Genomic DNA, 18756 nt, shown 5'->3' with positions numbered 1-18756 from the left:
CTCATTACAAGAACAGTTTTTCTAAACCAAAATATTTGGTAATTAGTAGAGAGGATGGCTATTTTTCAAGGATAAGTCTTTCCTTATCGCTCAAGAGATAAATAATTGTGCTGTAGGCCCAGTAAAGGAAATCTGTAAAACTTACAATCGACATCACATAGAGACGGTTAATGACAACCAGGGCACAGAAGATCCTTGGGCTAAAGAAGATAGGTGAGTTTGTTGTATGTGTCCATCCTCACAGCACCCTCAGTACCTCAAAGGGTGTTGTGGTTTGTCGGGGGGATCTATTCAGTTGCATGGAGCAGGAAACTGCAGAAGAGTTGACATCTCAAGGAGTGATTGAATGTGAAGGCTGAACATGAGAAGGAATGGCGAAGTTCTTCCATCTGCCTCTCATATCCTTACTTTCAACAAACCAACCCTTCCAGAGAAAGTGCGTGCAGTAATACACAGATTGGATGTGCAGGTTTTTGTGCCGTAACCCATGAGATGTTTCAGGTGTCAATGTTTTGGCCACACCGCTGCTCGTTCCAAAAGGCCACAAATATGAATATGTAGTGAGGAAATTCATGAAGGAGAATCATGCAAGGATCCTCCTTCTTGTGTAAACTGCAGACAGCATTCATGTAGATCAAGAAAATGTCCAGCTTACAAAGATGAGGTGGCTGTGCAGGACGTCAAAATCCTGCAGAAGGTCAGCTACTTCGAAGCAAAGAGATTATAAGCGCACACAAGGCTACAGCAACAACAACTTGTGCTCAGGCTACAGCTGCAATTGCTGCTCCAACTGCTGTTGATACAGACCATCTTCTAGACAAACTTGCGCTCACATAGGATACCGTAATTGAGAGAATAATAGACAATAGAATGAAGTCTCTCACTCACAAGGAATTTACAAAACCTTTGATAAAAGTACAACCTCCAGAGAATAAGATGACTAAGAACAAAAGTGCTCTTGATCAGAAGAAGACAGACAGGTCCAAGTTCGTCTGTGTGACATATTGAATGATGGTGCAAGGGGAGTGACTGCTTTGCAGTCTTCTATGTAGGCTCCCAAGCCTCATACAACCAAAGTGGTCACTAAACTACAGAGACCACAAAAAATCACATAGGGGGTGCATGTTTCCCCCTGCCTGAGGCAGTGACTGGTGCAACTTCTGTTGCCGGAGTCTCCAGGGTTCCCGCCTCTAAATTGGCGCCTAAACAATGCGCCTATCCATGCCCGTCGTCAACCGCGGCTTCAATGGTCTCCGATTCGGAGGCCGGGAGCTACACGGGCGATGATATACTTATCGAACACGAAGCTGTTCGAAAAATGGAAAAGAAGAGAAAAAAAGGATAGCCGAAAGGCAAACGATTCGATTCTACAACGGAACATCAATGGATATTTGTCTAACATCTATGAGCTTTAACGCTTGGTACATGATGTAGACCCAATTTGTATATGTCTGTAAGAAACACATTTCTTCCGAAATGAAAATTTCCGACTAAGAAGAGACAAATACAATTCGTCGTGATCAACCGTCAAATACAGGAGGTAGAGGTGGAGTAGCTATATTAACATCGACTAGAGCTACCACCGAAGCGGTTGAAATAAACACAAATCTACAAGCGGTCACAATCAGAATGAAGCGTTGGCTGCGTATCACTATCTGAAGTATATACTTGCCGAATTTTGATTGGAAGGAGGATCATATAGCACGATTAATTGCTCAGCTTCCCCCACCATACTACTGATGGGTGACTTCAATGCACATAATTATCTTTGGGGGTCGTCGGATCGAGTAGATCCCCGTGGAAGAGAATTGGAAAAGTTCCTATTGAATTCTGATTACATTATCTTAAATGATGGTACAGGAAATTTTTTCAATGCCAGAGGTGGATCGATGTCCTGCATAGATCTAGCACTTATAAGTGCATCGACAGCACCGAGGTACACTTTCCATGTTTTAGAGGATCTACATGGAAGCGATCATTTTCCGGTGCAAATTGTAACTGACGTTACAAGGTAAATATATCCCATCTTTAAAAGATGGCTGCTTGATAAGGCAGATTGGACGAGCTTCACAGCTACGACGATACTCCCTGAAACAACTGGAGTTATCGAAGCCGATGTCGACGCTGTCACTAATGCCACGGAAGAGGCCTACAGCGAAGGCAAAAGCTGAATTAAAAATCAGTGATGTAAATGTCTACCGAGGCATTTACATCGATGGCATCCCAACCGAGGCCTGACTTATTACTGTGTGGTGTAAGCAGTTAGAGGGTCTGAAGGTTACTCCCGTTAAAGCGCATCAGTGCTATGAACGGGGGGGATGACGACTGGAATGTCACAAAGTGGGTGTCTTCCTCTACGGGGGGTTGGGATGTAACTAATGCCACACTTGACTCGGCATCAAAATATATTCCCAAAAAATCCGGGAAACTCAAGAAGCGACCCATTCCGTGGTGAAACGATGAAATAAGTGAAGCTATTAAAAGAAAGAAAAAAGCGTGTAACGCTTTTAAGAGACGTCCACCATTAGAAATCCTAATTGCCTTTAAAAAAATACAGGGCGTATGCAAAAAGACTTAAGATTCTAAAAAACGATCCTGGCAGCAATACGTGTCATCCATTAACAGAAAACAACTGCATCAGACGTTTGGAAGAAAGTGAAGTCTATTTGTGGTCGTACAAAAATTGCCCCCATAACTTGCCTACAATATGAAGATGAAGTTAGAGATATTCCAAATGAAATTGCAGAACTACTACCCAATCATTTCGGAAAAACTAGCAAAACGGCTAACTACGATGAATATTTTAAAAAGCGAAAGATAGAACTTAAGGGTCTACTAAATTTCAGAACTGAAATAAATTATTCGTATAATGTACCTTTCAAAATAGAAGAAATTGTGAAAGCGTTAGAGAAACCCGGCAATACAGCTGCTGGTCCGAATGAAATTCATTATGGCATGATCAAGCAGCTGAATACCACTGCAAAACGTAGATTGTTAGAACTATACAGGGCGTTTCATAATGTTCTTCGGAGTTTCGAAAATTCATTCGCAAAAAACTATTTCACTCATAAGAATAAAACAAGCACAGTACGAAAGAGTACTTCAAACAGTTTTTTTCACATATAATAGGCAGTTAGTAAACTATTCGCTCGCTAGGCGTCGACAGTAGAGAAAATGGCTGCCACGGGAAGCGAGAAGTCGTTTTGTGTGTTAGAATTTCATTAGTCAAAGTCAATAATTTCTGTGCAACGTGCGTTTCGGTTGAAATTTCATAAGGAGCCACCAAATGACAATTGAATTCGTGCATGGTATAAACAATTCAGTGAAACTGGTTGCTTGCGCAAGCGAAAATCAACTGGTCGTCCATCAACTTCAGAAGTCAATGTCGAACGGTGCGTGCAAGTTTCATTCGCAGCCCGTCAAAATCGACTGCGGCTGCAGGTAGAGAATTAGGAATTCCGAAAACAACAGAGTGGAGAGTTCTCCATAAACGTTTATTATGCAAACCGTACCATCTTCAATTAATCCAGCGTCTTTCTGATGGAGATAAAACACGTAGGCTCGATTTTTTTTACAGTTACAGGAAAAGATGTTAGATGAAGGTTTTGTAAGCAAGATAATTTTCAGCGATGAAGCTACTTTCCATATTAGCGGCAAAGTAAACCGTTATAACGTGCGAGTTTGGGGAACTGAAAACCCACACGCTTATGTGGAACACATTCGGGATTCTCCGAAAGTAAATGGTTTTGTGCGAGCTCTCGTGAGGCAGTGTATGGGCCGTTCTTTTTTATGGAAACGACAGTAACCGGCATGATATACCTGGATATGTTACAATTATGGCTTATGCCTCAGCTACTCAACGACTTCATTTTCCAGCAAGATAGTTGCCCTGCCCATTTTCATAACGAGGTTCGACAGTACCTTAACACAACATTATCTCGGCGCTGGATAGGACGTGCGTCTGAAAAAGACCAACACATTATGCTGTGGCCACCAAGATCTCCAGACCTCACTCCATGTGATTTCTGTCTCTGGGATTACGTGAAAGATAAGGTGTTTATCCTACCAATGCTGCACGATATCGCTGAGCTAAAGGATCGCATAATCAATGCAATCAACTCTATCGAAAATTACATGTTAGAACGATTTTGGGAAGAGCTAGACTTTCGTGTTGATGTGTGCCGTGTCACCAGAGGAGCAGATATTTAACATTTATATATTTTAACAAAAACTGTTTGAGTCCCTGCATCACCTCGTACAACTTTCATTTAGGTAAGTGAAATACTTTTTTTGTACTGAATTTTTGTTACTCCTAAGAACGTTATGAAACGCCCTTATAATCAGACATGGCGGGATGGAATGTACCCGCAGTAGTGGTAAAAAACACATATTGTTTCAGTTCCAAAGAAAGATAAGGATTTTAGAAAAAGAAAATCTTTTATCCTCACGTCAAGCAGGCTTTCGATAGTACCACTCAACTACTGATCAAATGATTAACTTAGAGAACACCATATATAACAGCTTAATCACAAGAATACATTGTGTCGGAGTCTTCTTCGACCTGCAGAAGGCATTCGATATGACCTGGCGACATGAAATAATGCTTCAATTATATGAATGCGGCATTCGCGTCAATCTGCCTGATAAATACAAGAATGGATCTCTCCTGTGGAAAAATAAACAGAGAAGCCAGCAGTAATCATCCAACAGGAATTTTTATCAACCGTCAGTAGTTACGAAGAATACATTAAAATTTATACTGACGGTTCTAAAACTGAACACAGTGTTGGATACTCCATATATGTATGGCCCATTCATGGAAGCTGCCATATATGGCAAGTGTTTATGCGGTAGAACTTATTGCCATACAACATACTCTTCGCCACTCTGAACATTTTTGCGAAGAGAGAGTGCTTACATGTTCCGATTGTTAAGTGCACTTACTACAATTCAGAACAAGAACATTAAAGATGTCCTTATTGTAAATATTCTGTCCATTTTGTTCGTTTTACGTAACGAGGACAACGATATGTATTTGTATGGACTCTAGGGCATACTGGTATTGTAGGGAATGAAAGTACAGACGAAGCTGTCAGAAAGGCGACAGTCTGTGATAACCTTGGTATAATTCCTGTACGAGTAGCAGATGTTAAAAATTGTCTAACTAATACAATACGAAACCGGTGGAATAATGATTGGAGAAGACTATATAACAAACTAAACTCAGTTAAAACTTCTTTTTTATAGAGAAGTTTTAACTGGAAAAGCGACGTGAAGCTGACTCGCCGAAAACAAGTGGTGGTAACCAGACTTAAAATCGGTCACACGCAAATAACAAATTCATATTTGTTAACCGGCGAAGAAAAGCCAATGTGCGGTGTTTGTAATAAATCACTTACAGTCAAGCATCTAATGGAAAAGTGTACCATATATAAGGACCTCAGAAAGAGGTTCGGTCTAAGACATAATACTGCTGCTGATCTGGAAAATGGAAATGAAGAAAAAATCGTTGCGTATCTGCACGCCAGTGGACTATTAACAAGTCTATAAACAAATTCAAGTTGTGTTAAAGAATCTCTAAATGAAGTAGTGTAATTCCACAGATAAAAAAAGAGGGTCTTGAAGCGTGGCACGTACAGGTCGGGAGGTAGTCCTCTTGCCTAGGACGCTCGGGCCCGCCTGCCCAAAGAGGGAGGAGTCGGGGCGTATCCGATGATAGCATGGGGTACCTCGAGGGTGGACGGATGGCGCGGGGCAAAGGGTATGTATAAGGCATACCCTGGAGCCAGCTAGGTCAGGAGCGGGAAGAGCAGCCGCCCCGCCGAGGGGTTCTTTGGCCGTCCTGAACCTGTGGTCGAATTGCTCCTATGACGCGGGGGGAGCTTAATGAGTTAAATCCTACGGAACAATATATAGGTGGACGGTCAACTTCCATGGCATCCTGGAGCGACTAATGTGATGCTTAACGGCGGTTCCACAACATATTGTGAACAAACTTAGAAATCATCCGACCAGAGAAGACAGCCCAAAATGGGAGAAGAAAATAGCGGCTATTAAGCAAAAGAATTCGTCTCCTTTGAGGAATGAACTTTCGACCAGTACCAAGAAGAACAGTGAATGCATAATATAGAATAAGCCTGAAGCCAAAGAGAGATTGAAAAAATCCCCATGCAGGGAACTGAGAAGATAGAGATAAACATATTAGAAAAAGAAGACTTACGAAAAACAAAAAGAAGCCACCAAAAGCACGGAGGCCTTAAGGCCTTAAGAAGTTTATGCACCCCACAAGCTTTGATGGGGAGTGCATAGAGTCTCGACTCCGATGTACTACTGACCGCACCATCCGAGCCGGTATCATCTGAAGGCAACAACAGATCTTCCGAGATTTGCTACGGAGGATCAGAAGAATTCATCTCCGAGGCTTCTGACTCCCAGGAGTTCGACATCGACGCCTTCAGAAGATGGAAAAAAGAAGCAAAAAAGGATGGCCTAAGGGCAAAACTAGGCAATAGTGTTAAATAATGAGATAGTTTCTCTAAGCCTTTAGAAATTTTCATAATGAAAATGTGATTTTTTAACATTCGTAAGGTATTATTGCAGCATTTGAGAGCTTTGAAAATATTTCGCTGGAAATGATTTGTGTGTTTTAAATGTTTTTAACAATTTTTTTAAAGTGTTTTAGTGTGTAAGTATTGAGTGATTTTAAGTGGCAAGGACCCTTTCTTTACACCTTTGTCATATTGTGTTTCTCTTTGGGTTTTAATATTCCTTGACAAGTTTATTTCTGTACGATTGTTACGACAAGATTATGTCTACTGACAATGTCGCTGGTATTTTTAACATGGGAGGAAGAAATATTTTATTTTTTTATATAGAAAGGAGCTAATGACCAAAACAGCCAATGCCCCTAAAACTTCAACAAAACATAATAAAAATAAAAAAATTAAAAATAATAATAATAAACACTCTCGCTTTACACCCTCGTCTGGAACCAGCCGTTTCGCTAGAGACGAAACGGAGAAAGGAAGAATACGAAATGAGGTGATGAGTTTGCAGACAACTGTTTTCAAGAACAATTTACCTTGACCAAAGGATCTAGTAATTACGAGAGGTTATCTGGAAATTGCGCGAGGGTAAGTCCTTTTCTTATCACTCGTGAAATAAGCAATTGTGCTGGATGCCTAGTAAAGGAAATTCGGCAAACCTAAAACGGACTTTACGTAGAAGCGGTTAACGAATCCAGTTGCAGAAGATCCTTGAACTAAAGAGCACAGGCTAGTTTGCTGCACGAGTTGATTCCCACAGCATCCTCAATATCTCAAAAAACGTTGTGTTCTGTCGAGATCTACTGAAAAGGAAATTACAGAAGAGTTGACACCATAGGAAGTAATAGAGTGCCGAAGGTGGAACATGAGAAGGAAAGGTGAAGTTCTACCTTCGGCCCTCATATCCTTTACCTTTAACAGACCAACCCTACCGGAGAAAGTGCGCGCAGGAATACACCATTTGAATGAGCGGACTTTGGTGCCCCAACCAATGAGATGATTTAGTTGTCAATATTTTGTTCACACCGCGGAGCCAGATGCCAAAGACCGCAAATATGAGTATGCGGTGAAGAGGTTCACCTTCACATGAATCAACATCATCCACATTTTGGTCCTACCGACCCGGATAGTGATAATGTGTTTGTGAATTACTAATTACATGCGACGTCGGCTACCACGATCCATCATTCACGCTGACATCATTCAGCAACGCCCCGTGACCAGAAGTCAGATAAGTCTTAGCTTATTTTTCATCATTCACTTTTTAATTCACATTTTCATATTTTTAATTGTTCATTTTCATGTGCATGCCTCTCTACCCAGCCACCAAACCTGTGCCGTGTTAAATATCATTATAATTATTCTTGTCGTATAATACGATCACTTGTAAATAGTCGTATTTTCACTACCATTAATTCAAAAATGGAGGATTCAGAACAGTTAAGGTTGTTAATTAAAAAACGAGGTGTACAAATGACGAGATTTAATAGTTACTTAGAAAAATCAGATGATGTTACTCAGCTTAAATTCAGGTTAGTCAAATTTCAAGAACTGTTATATGATTTCGAAAAAATTCAAACCGAAATCGACTTTTAGACGATTCTGAAAGCCATAATGATGATTGGGCTCAATTTGACATTCTATCGATTAACTACGCAAGCCCAAACTAAAATTCAGCAACTCACTAAGGCTGACACTATCGGTGTAAATCATGAAACAACCGACGAAAATAATAAGTCAAGTTGGACTTATCCCCGCTTTTCCTTACCAGCTATCAAACTGCCCACATTTTCGGTAGAATATGACGAATGGTCATCATTCCCTGACAGTTTTAAATCATTAATTCATGACAATCCAAATCTATTTAATTGTCAGAAATTCAACTATCTCAAATTGTCTTTAAAGGACAGTGCCGCCAGTGTCTTACAATCTCTAAAAGGATCATCCGAAAATTATAAAGTTACTTGGGACCGCTTAGTGGAGAGGTTTCAAAACAAAAGTTATTTAATCAACAAACACGTCTCAGCCATTTTCAATCTAAATAAATTAGATAAAGAGTGTAGTTCTAATTTGAGAAAATTAATTGACGATGTACAAAAACATGTGCGTGCCCTTCATACATTAGGTCAACCCACTGAACACTAGGACACTAATAAATCACTTGATTATCAGCAAGTTGGATAAAACTACTCACCGTCACTGGGAATCAGAAATAGATTCTAACAAAGTGCCCGTTCCCGTTTTATCTGATTTAATAAAATTTCTACAGAAAAGATGTCGAATCATAGAAGCTGTTAAATCTAAACCAGTATCCTTATTAAAACAATCTCAAACCAGAAATTTTCAATCGAAACTTAAACAAATTTCAAAAAATAATATATCCACATCTAATTACTTATATTCTATAAAGAAATGTTCATTATGTGGCAATTCCCACCCATTGTATTTGTATAATATGTTCAAATCATTATACATTAATGATACAGAAAGGGAAGTACGGAAGTTAGGATTGTGCTTTAATTGCCTTTCGTCTGGTAATCATAAAATAAAAAATTGTGCTGCAGGCTCATGCAAACTTTGTAGTAAAGGTCACAATGCGTTATTACATTATTCAGAAAACACAAATAAATCTTTGCATCCTGAATCAAATACATCAATTTCCAAGGCTGAATCCAGTAGTCAAAATCAATCAATTGTGTCCATATCACGTACATCGTGCCAAGGTGTTCCTTCTTCAGTGTTGTTGTCTACTGCCCTAGTGTCTTTTCTCGATCATCGTGGGGCTCGTCTTTTTTGTCGTGCACTATTAGATTCAGGGTCACAGTCAAATTTCGTGACTGAGAGGGTGGTCAGAAAACTAGGCTTGCCATTTGCAAATGCATCTGTAGAAGTGAATAGAATTGGAACAGCCACTACCAAAACTTCTAAAGTTGTTCAATGTGTCATTAACACAATATTTAATACATTTTCTTTCACTATTGATTGTGTAGTCCTACATCTATTACAACATAATTCTACAACATCTATTACCAAACATTTACCCACTGTATCATTTGAGAAATCAGACATGAAAATTCCACCTAATGTTCAGTTAGCAGATGCTCATTTCAATCAACCGAGTGACATTGACTTGCTCATTGGAGCAGAATTATTTTCGACTTGCTACGTGACGGAGGACTAAAACTTCATGATTTATCTCCAACCCTTCAAAATACAGTGTTTGGTTGGATCATTTCCGGCAAGGTAACGACCAGTACTATGTCGCACACAACTACAGCTTGCCATCTATCTACGCTGGACGACATCAATAAAACCGTACAGAATTTTTGGAACATAGAAGACGGTTGCTTTGAAAGGCAGTACACCGGAAACGACAAACTATGCGAAGACTTTATGAATACAACCTTCAGGGATCATTTTGGCAGGCAATGTGTGCAAATCCCCTTGATAGGTGATATTCGTCAGCTCGATAAATCAAAGGATTTTGCACTCAGAAGATTTTTATCATTAGAGAGGTGTTTATCCGTTAACCCAGAGATGCGTTCACAATACACCCAATTCATGAGGGAATATGAAGACCTAGGACATATGAAGAAAATTACAACGACTGACGCTAATTCATCGAAGGCTTACTACATTTCGCATCATGCAGTATTAAGGGAAGATTCCACAACCACCAAATTACGGGTAATTTTCGATGCATCCTCAAAAACAAACTCCGGTGTTTCATTGAATGACATCTCAATCGTTGGTACAACAGTAAAATCCAATCTTGTCAGTATTGTTTCAAAATTCAGAACACATCCATATGTTGTAAAAGCAGATATTGAAAAAATGTGTCGTCAGATTAACGTCCAATCAGCTCAACAAAATTTACAACTAATATTTTGGAGAGACCAGCCAGAAGATCCTATTAAAACATTTAAATTGCTGACAATCACTTATGGCACCGCTAGTGCTCCTTACCTAGCAACAAAAACTCTAAAGCAGCAAGCATTGGATGAATAATCCTCCTTTTCGTCGCATCCAAGGTAGTCGTAGAGGATTTTTATGTGAACGATGTTATGACTGAAGCCAAGACAATAAAAGAAACAAAACAACTACGGCGTGATTTAAAAGATCTGCTTCATCGAAACGGTGTTCATCTTAGAAAGTGGAGTGCTACAATCCAGACACTCTATCTGACGTTCCATTAGAAGATGCGGCTAAGCGTTGCATTGAGATTGATCAAGACAATACGATTAAGACACTGGGTCTTATGTGAAATCCAAGACAAGATGTATTCCAAGTTTCTTTTCGTGAAGAAAACACAGCTGTAAAAACAAATAAACGCCCTATTTTTTCGGCAATTGGAAGGATTTTCGATCCCCTTGGAATCATAGGTCCAGTAATTTTAACCACGAAATTAATAATGCAGAAATTGTAGTCCTATTCACTAGGGTGATATGAAAGAGTACCTGATGAATTACTTAAAGAGAGGACTCAGTTTCAAAAGTCATTGCATATGCTATCAAACATTCAAGTCCATAGAGTCATAGTCCCTAAACAGAAAGGTGTTCTGAAGTTAGAGATACATGGATCCACAGATGCTTCAGAATCTGTCTATGGTGCCTGTATATATCTCAAGTTCTTGATGGAATCATCACTGTTAATTTAGTCACGTCAAAATCTCGTGTCGCACCATTAAAGAAAATTTCGTTACCCAGACTAGAGTTGTGTTATCTGAACTATGCAAATTAACTTTTAACGCATTACATCTTCAAATTGATTCTATTTCATATTACACTGATTTGACTATAACATTAGCATGGATTAAAGCTCCATCTTCTCATTGGATAACATTTGTTGCTAACAGGGTATCTAAAATACAAATAACACCGACATCAGTTCGTGGAATCATTTGACGAGTTAAAATAATCCTGCTGACTATCTGTCCAGACGCTTAATGCCAGATAAGATTACAAAGGCGGACTTGTATTGGAAGGGGCCTTCATTTTTGTGCAGGTCACACGAATCTCCAGAAGAGCCAGTTATTCTACCAATCGGCGATCAAATTCCAGAGCGTCATCAAACAGTATTAGCATGTGTTATACCTGAAAACCAAATGATCAATTCAAATAATTTTTCTGGTTTTACAAGGGCTCAACGTGTAATGAGTTACTGTTTACGCTCTATTAATAACTCTCAAGCACAAAATTCGCGCCTTTGCGGTCCATTATCAGCATCTGGACTTTGATTAGCAGAGCGTGCTTTGGTGAAGATTGTGCAAAGAAAAATGTTTCCAAGTGAGCTTAACGATTTGCAGCTAGGAAAACCACTAACCAAAAACAGCAAACTCATTTTGCTAAGTCCATTCTTAGACAGAAACAATGTAATACGAGTTGGTGGAAGATTACAGCACCGAGATTTAACTGCAGATCAAATTCACCCCATCGTCTTCACAGAGTCATACATTTACTGACTTGATTGCCAGACATTTTCATATCAAAACGCTTCATGCAGGGCCACAGTTATTGTTAAACATTATTTGTCAAAAATATTGGCCGATCAATGGCAGGAGTTTTGCTAGCAAAATCTTCCGTCATCGCATCACATGCTTCAAGGTAAATCCAACACTTCAGACATAAATTATGGGTGATTTACCAAGATCAAGAGTTCAAGCACCACCTCGTCCTTTCTATACCATGGGAGTAGACTATTGTGGTCCATTTCATGTTAAATTAACTAAACGAAGAGGAGCTACATAAATAAAATGTTATATTGCACATTTCATTTGCTTTATTCCAAAGCTTTACATTTAGAACTAGTAGAAGATCTTACTTCCGATTTTTTATTTATTTTTTAATGTTTCTAATTTTATATTTTGTGTTTTATTGAAGTGTCAGGCCCCTTACCCTGCAAGTGTTATTAGTATCTGTTGTAAGTGCCCTTTACACCCTTACATCTGACGAACCTAGTAGTGATTTAAACTCTATTTTAAAGAATGTGACAAGGGCTAATGACCTCAGAAGTCGATGCCTACATTAAAAAAAAAAAAAAAAACAATAATAAAGAATACAAATAACACTTTTTTTCCTTTCCTTTAGTGAATAAATTAATAACAGAAGTACACTATATATATATATATATATATATATATATATATATATTTATCATAGAACAATAATATATATATATATATATATTTATCATAGAACAATAATAAATTATTTCACAGTTTATAACGTACAAAAAGGTAAAAACAAACCATTCAACTACGAGTGTAATGACATTTTTTTATTCTAATTTCATATGAAAATAAAATATATTACCTACAACCTTATAAACTATGAAACAACCTATCTATAGCAAACCTCTGTTATCACATTCAGTGCTGAATACTTGCAGGCGCGGATCTACGCACACATGCAACCTGCTGACCACGCACTTACGCGTGGTAGAATAGCAACTTTTGTAATTCTACTAGTGGGTGTCAGCATGATCCTGTTGACTTGGTATCGTATGTCGCGCATCACAAACGTTTATATTTCCTTATTATGCAGTTCCTAGTTACACTGAACCGGCTTTATTGGTCGAATTTTAAATTTGCGTGAACTTTCACAATTTCTGAAAGTAAATAGATTTATTTTATAAATTATTTGTATTTCAGTTATTATCGATTAGAAAATTATATTTTACTTTTATTTTACAATGTATATATACTATTATTTTCATTTTAAAATAATTAAAACACTTTAATAACACTTTTTGGCGATTTATCCTCTATAATAAAATGTACATTACATAAATATTTTTAATTGTATTAATATCCTTTTAGATAAACGTTAAAATATACTATGCATTAATTCATTACGGGTTTAAAACGCAAACAGTATAGTTAGTTACTTTACTTGTTTGTCAGATCTATTCTCAAACGTTCAAAAGAATTTACACAAAAAATAATTTTCAGGTCGTAAACAAGTAAATTATACATCAGATTTAAATAAACTATAAATTAATGTAACTGATACAAAAGAGCAAAATAAAAGATTCTAAATAATTAGTGATACTCGGAATAAATTGAGGATTTATTGCACGTAAATTTAACACAGACGTTTTACAAGTAAAATCCACAAACTTAGATATTTATTTTTTCATAAAACGAAGAAAAAAATTACTTTTATCTAATTAAAAGACTTTTTTCAGCTTCCGGGACCACCGTTAGGTATTGCTTCAAAGAATGAGATTAAATGATAATTTTGTAGCATGTAAAAATGCCTTGTCTGACCGGGATTCGAACCTGGCACCTCCGGATGAAAGGACGAGACGCTACCGCTCGCATTACTTAGGCCGGCATCCAATTAAGAGGAGAAAATTAGTTAACATAAATTGCCAGCATGAAGAAGTAAGAAGTTTACGAATACGCTCAACCATGCACAAGTGAGTGTTCAGCACGGGCGGGGTATGATACCCTGGAAAAAAAAAGTTCGCCTCCTTACGTTATAAATTCCTCCTTTTGCAGACATATTCTATATAAAATTACTAATTATTATATTTTTTTTTTAAATGCGTATATTCCTTCGACATCCCTTACAATTGGAGTTGGAGATGGAATGTCACACACTTTTTGTTAGACCGTAACTTAGGCACTTCTAGACCGATCAACCTGAAATTAGCTTTAAATAAAAGAGGAACTTTTGAACTACAAACTGTAGTATCGGATGTCTACTCGAAAAAATATCTTAGTTTTACAAATATTTTTCATGAAAAGTGGAAATCAACCACTCGACAGAGTTTTCAATTTATTTTTTAAACGCAGATTAAATACTTTTCATAATTAATAATACAGTTTATACAGCTTGGAATTCTGAACATTTCCCAAAAATAATCATTATTTTAAGCGGTGTAGAACCCTAGTTATAATCTAACAAAGTTGAAAAAATTAAATTTACGGTACTAAAAAATAAAAAAAATATAAGTATTTCTTACATACGATGATAGCACTAATACTGTTTTTTTTTTTTTAAATCTCCGGGTCAGTAAGTAGGTCTTTCTTTTTTCACTTCCTTTTCTCTTAATTTCCTCAACCTCACTACTTTCCTTCTCTGTAAATATTCATTCATTCTACTTCTCAATATACTGTTTTTCCTCTTTTCATCCTTTCTCTTAGCCAGAATTGTTGTTTTATGGCTTGGTGAAACTCCTGTATTTTTCATATTTGAAATCATAGCGCACTTGCCATAATTGAAATCACTTACACTTTCTGCTACAGCTGTTTCCATTAACCTTTGTGACACACTTTTTTTTGTCACAAAGGCTCTAAATACAGCTGTGCAAACTTTAATTCGCGTTTTGCAGAGTTGCCAGAATAGACTGCCTATTGATAAAGCATTTCTGTTTACATTTTCCAGCATTACACTGTGGTAGTATTTCGTCAGCTTTACTACTGTGAATTTTTTTAAACTTCCATAAGTTTTGCTTCCAATACTGATTTTTTTTTAGCTCGACAACTTTTAACTATGTTACGTAATACTGTACCAAATCGTTTTGCCACACGGTATACACACTCCTTTTCTAAAATTACACCGTTTATATACATTTATTTATTTAATCCTTTCAAATAATTAATTAATAATAACACTTCAGCATCTTGATAACTCAATATTGTTGTGTAGCAAAATTTGAAAAACTTTCAATCAGATTTTTTTCACAGTATTTCAACAGGAGTCATCTCCATTGCTGGAGAAGACCCTGCATAATTTTTGTCACATAATAATTTGTGTCCCACAGAATTTTCGTTTCGTATTTGTGCCGGTGATATCTACATTACTTTGTGTATTATGTTATTATATGCCAAACCTGAAGGCCCTGGCACCTGTCAAACTTTCTGGAATAGTAATGTCATTTTTATTTTTTGCCCACTTTTTTCAACAGCTAGTTTAGCTTTGAGTTTCTTAATTTTTTTTTATTGCCTTGTATTCTGTAGATAATTTCTTTGGTCCCGTATTGAAATAATTAGAAAAAAAAAATACTTTGTAGACCCCAAACACTACAATCAAACGTAAACAATCTAAAATGTACAGTACCCAAATTGCAAACTAATACGAATCTAAATACTAGTTATTATTTTTATTTTTATATACAACGAACAATTCTTATAATGATAAAACACATTTACAAGCAAAAAAATGAGTGATTTATAACGAGTACGGGTAAATCCCGACACCACCTCAAACTAACCAAAATCTTGATCACTAACTTTATTCAAAACAAAAACAAGCAATGTGTTGCCTTTTATACCGGGGTTAATGGCTACTAATTCAGAAAGAAACAACTTCAAAATAAAAAAAATTGTCATTCCATCATCCCCGTCTTAAATCCAGTCCAGCTTTTATATCTATGCGCACCACGCACTAGTACGTCGTCGTGTTTTTCGGGTTTTTTTTATTCGAAGACATATATAAATGTCGGTAACTAATATACGTAAGCGAGTTAGAAACAAAAAAAAAAAAAACAGCAAGCAGGGTTTATATACCGATGAAAAGTCAACATTGAATGTGTTATTATTTTGTCAGAAAACAATATAAGAAAAGATGTAAAAACCCAATAGTTAAAAAAAAAAAAATACATTTTAATAAAATAAAATTAAGAAATACCATTCATTACCAACCCAATTATAGATAGGATTATCTCAATACCTAAAATCTAAAATTAAGAATATATAAATATATATTTATTTATTATGCAAAAGTATATTTCATTTGTTGTTTCCAGTCATTCAAATTCTTTTATTAAAAGATTTCTGTATAATTTACTCTCCTTCAGAAACTTTATCAGAGCATTCTAATCCTTTCCATTCAAATAAAGTTTTACTTCATCATGTGTAAGCTTTTTTCTATCCCAAATCAATTTTCCCTGATAAGCTGTAAAGTAGCGCTAGCCTACTAAATACTAAACGTTCCCTATCTTCCCATAAATGTATAATCTACACAAACAAACCAAGTCTTTCTTATGAGGCTCAATATTTTGTGACACTTCAGCTGCCTTAAACTAAAAAATATATCCACAAAGCACTTATTGTATTCATCCCTTATAAATATTTATTAGATGTACATTAAATAAAAAACATTAACAGATTAAATCTTTATATCCCTTACATTCATAGCTGGATTTAAAACAATCGTGTTTATACCGTAATGCAGTTCACATAGTAATACTGCATCTGATCGATAATACAGATTAATGTACAGTATAATGGATTTATTAGCCAATTCTTTTTTTTATGCATTATATATAAATACAATTTTAAACAGAATAATATTTTCATTCAATATTTACAGAGGCATTGTCACATTTACAGAGTGGTGTACCCCAGGGCAATATGTTTGTACTGACTCTCGAATCTGCATAAACTATAACCAAGTTTGTGATGATATCCAAGACTGCCCGCTGGGAGATGATGAAAAAAACTGCATTACAATTGCTCCAAGTACAGAACAAGCTGATGATATGACATATCATTCAAAAGGTAATTGAAGTTTTTGCAGTACGTAAACTCTAAGCAAGGTACATTTAAATAAATTTTACTGGAACAATGAATGGGCCAGTTCTGAAAAAAAATTACTAGTGTAAATTATTATAACCGATTTGTAATGTTACTGCTGCTTGTAAGTATAATATATAAAAAAATAATGAGCATGTTAAACATAGGGGTGATTAAGTATTATACAATATTATACAACTGTAACTATTTCTGTGTGCCTAACGCCATGTTTTTATGTTTTGTTTTTAATGGTTACCTTTCTACAAATCAAACAAGATTTACTAATTAATTAATATACTCTGTTTTCCATAACAAAAGGCTTAAGCAAAATGAATTAACGTTTTTGATAATTTTTTTGAACTCAATTATTTTGTCGGAATAGTAAAAATAATATCATTATTACAAAGTTGAAATATATATATTCTTTTTTATTTCATTTTTAAAATAACATTTCTTAAAACAACTAATAAATTCCTGTTAATAATAAGAATTCTTAAAATGAAGTTTTTTTTTATAGAATTATAATTTAATGTTTTATATGATTTTTAATATTAGCTGAAACAATAAGGAAAAACATTTTGTTTTAATTGAATCACTTTGTTATACTGGCTTCAACCCACAATGTATCGACATTGTGTTGAACTTTTATATTTTAACCAATCCGCCCAAAGAGGCGCCACATAAAGCAAAACAGCCTCACACCCGCCTTTACACAAGTTGCTCATGGTCTTAAAATTAAGACCCCAATCAGGATTGACCACACATCGAATACCGAAGAAGGCATTGCAACGTATTAAAAGTACTTCTTAAATTGCAGTTTCTCATCAAGAAACGCCCCCTGAGGTACTTTTGAGCCAGAACATACTTATAGGCTGGCCTGCCATCAAAACACAGATTCACCGACTCACTGCCAAATGGCCTTTAAGGAGCATCATCGTGGTCTTTTCTGAGCTAAACGTCTTGTGCTGATGACCTCACAGCTAAAGCATTCTGCACACTTGAATGGCTCAGAGTTCAACCTCCCTCCACGAACTTCCTTTGACCAGCAGGAGCCCATCATCAGTATAAGCCACGATGCAACACCCACTGGGCAACCTCAGCCGCAGCAGAGAATCAAACTCCACCACCAACAATAAAGGACCCAACACTCTGCTCTGGGGATACCCTTAGACAGTGTCTTGCCAACTTCATGGTTGCCCTCGCGAAGCGCACATCCTGATGACTAAAATAACTTTGAATAACTGGCAATTCACTTACAGGATATTCTCTTTTTGGAATTGGTAAATGAGCAGAGGGCCACCATAAATTATTAAATGCTCCGCAAATGTCCAGGAAAATCCCCAGGACATATTCCGTCTGACTGGTCGTTACCACACTAATCACAAGGAGTATGATTGTCTGTCCAGCTTCACTATCATCAGACAGTAAATAATCTAGTAATTTGTGTAAAATTTCAGAAGTATCTGAAATTACACCAAATCTGGTCGAGAGAACAGACAGAAGAACGTCCTTTCATCGTTTGTGTCCCAAGACCTATATAGTACGCCCCAGGGATTCCTGTTCCCCTGCTCTTGAACAAAGGAATGCTAGGAGTCCTATTTTGCAATCCGGACTTTATGAAAGTAATGAAATCACAAATGTCTGTATTCAGCAACAAGAACTGTCCATCTTTCTGGATCACCTTCACGT

The 18756-nt window shown here is 36.7% G+C and overlaps 1 protein-coding gene across 1 annotated transcript in view; it reads left to right on the top strand.

Annotated features, from left to right (window-relative positions):
- The window catches only part of LOC142330835 (uncharacterized), a 159688-nt gene that overhangs the window by 103651 nt on the left and 37281 nt on the right, over nucleotides 1-18756 (top strand). The window contains exon 9 of the mRNA XM_075376295.1: nucleotides 16885-17052. Within this exon, the coding sequence (XP_075232410.1) occupies nucleotides 16885-17052 (168 nt within the window). The remainder of the gene's footprint in view (nucleotides 1-16884; nucleotides 17053-18756) is intronic.

This window comes from Lycorma delicatula, chromosome 1 (genome assembly GCF_047948215.1).
Source record: "Lycorma delicatula isolate Av1 chromosome 1, ASM4794821v1, whole genome shotgun sequence".
NCBI classification, from domain to species: domain Eukaryota; kingdom Metazoa; phylum Arthropoda; class Insecta; order Hemiptera; family Fulgoridae; genus Lycorma; species Lycorma delicatula.
The sequence above is the reverse complement of the archived record's forward strand: the minus strand, read 5'-3'. Positions and strand labels throughout refer to the sequence as shown.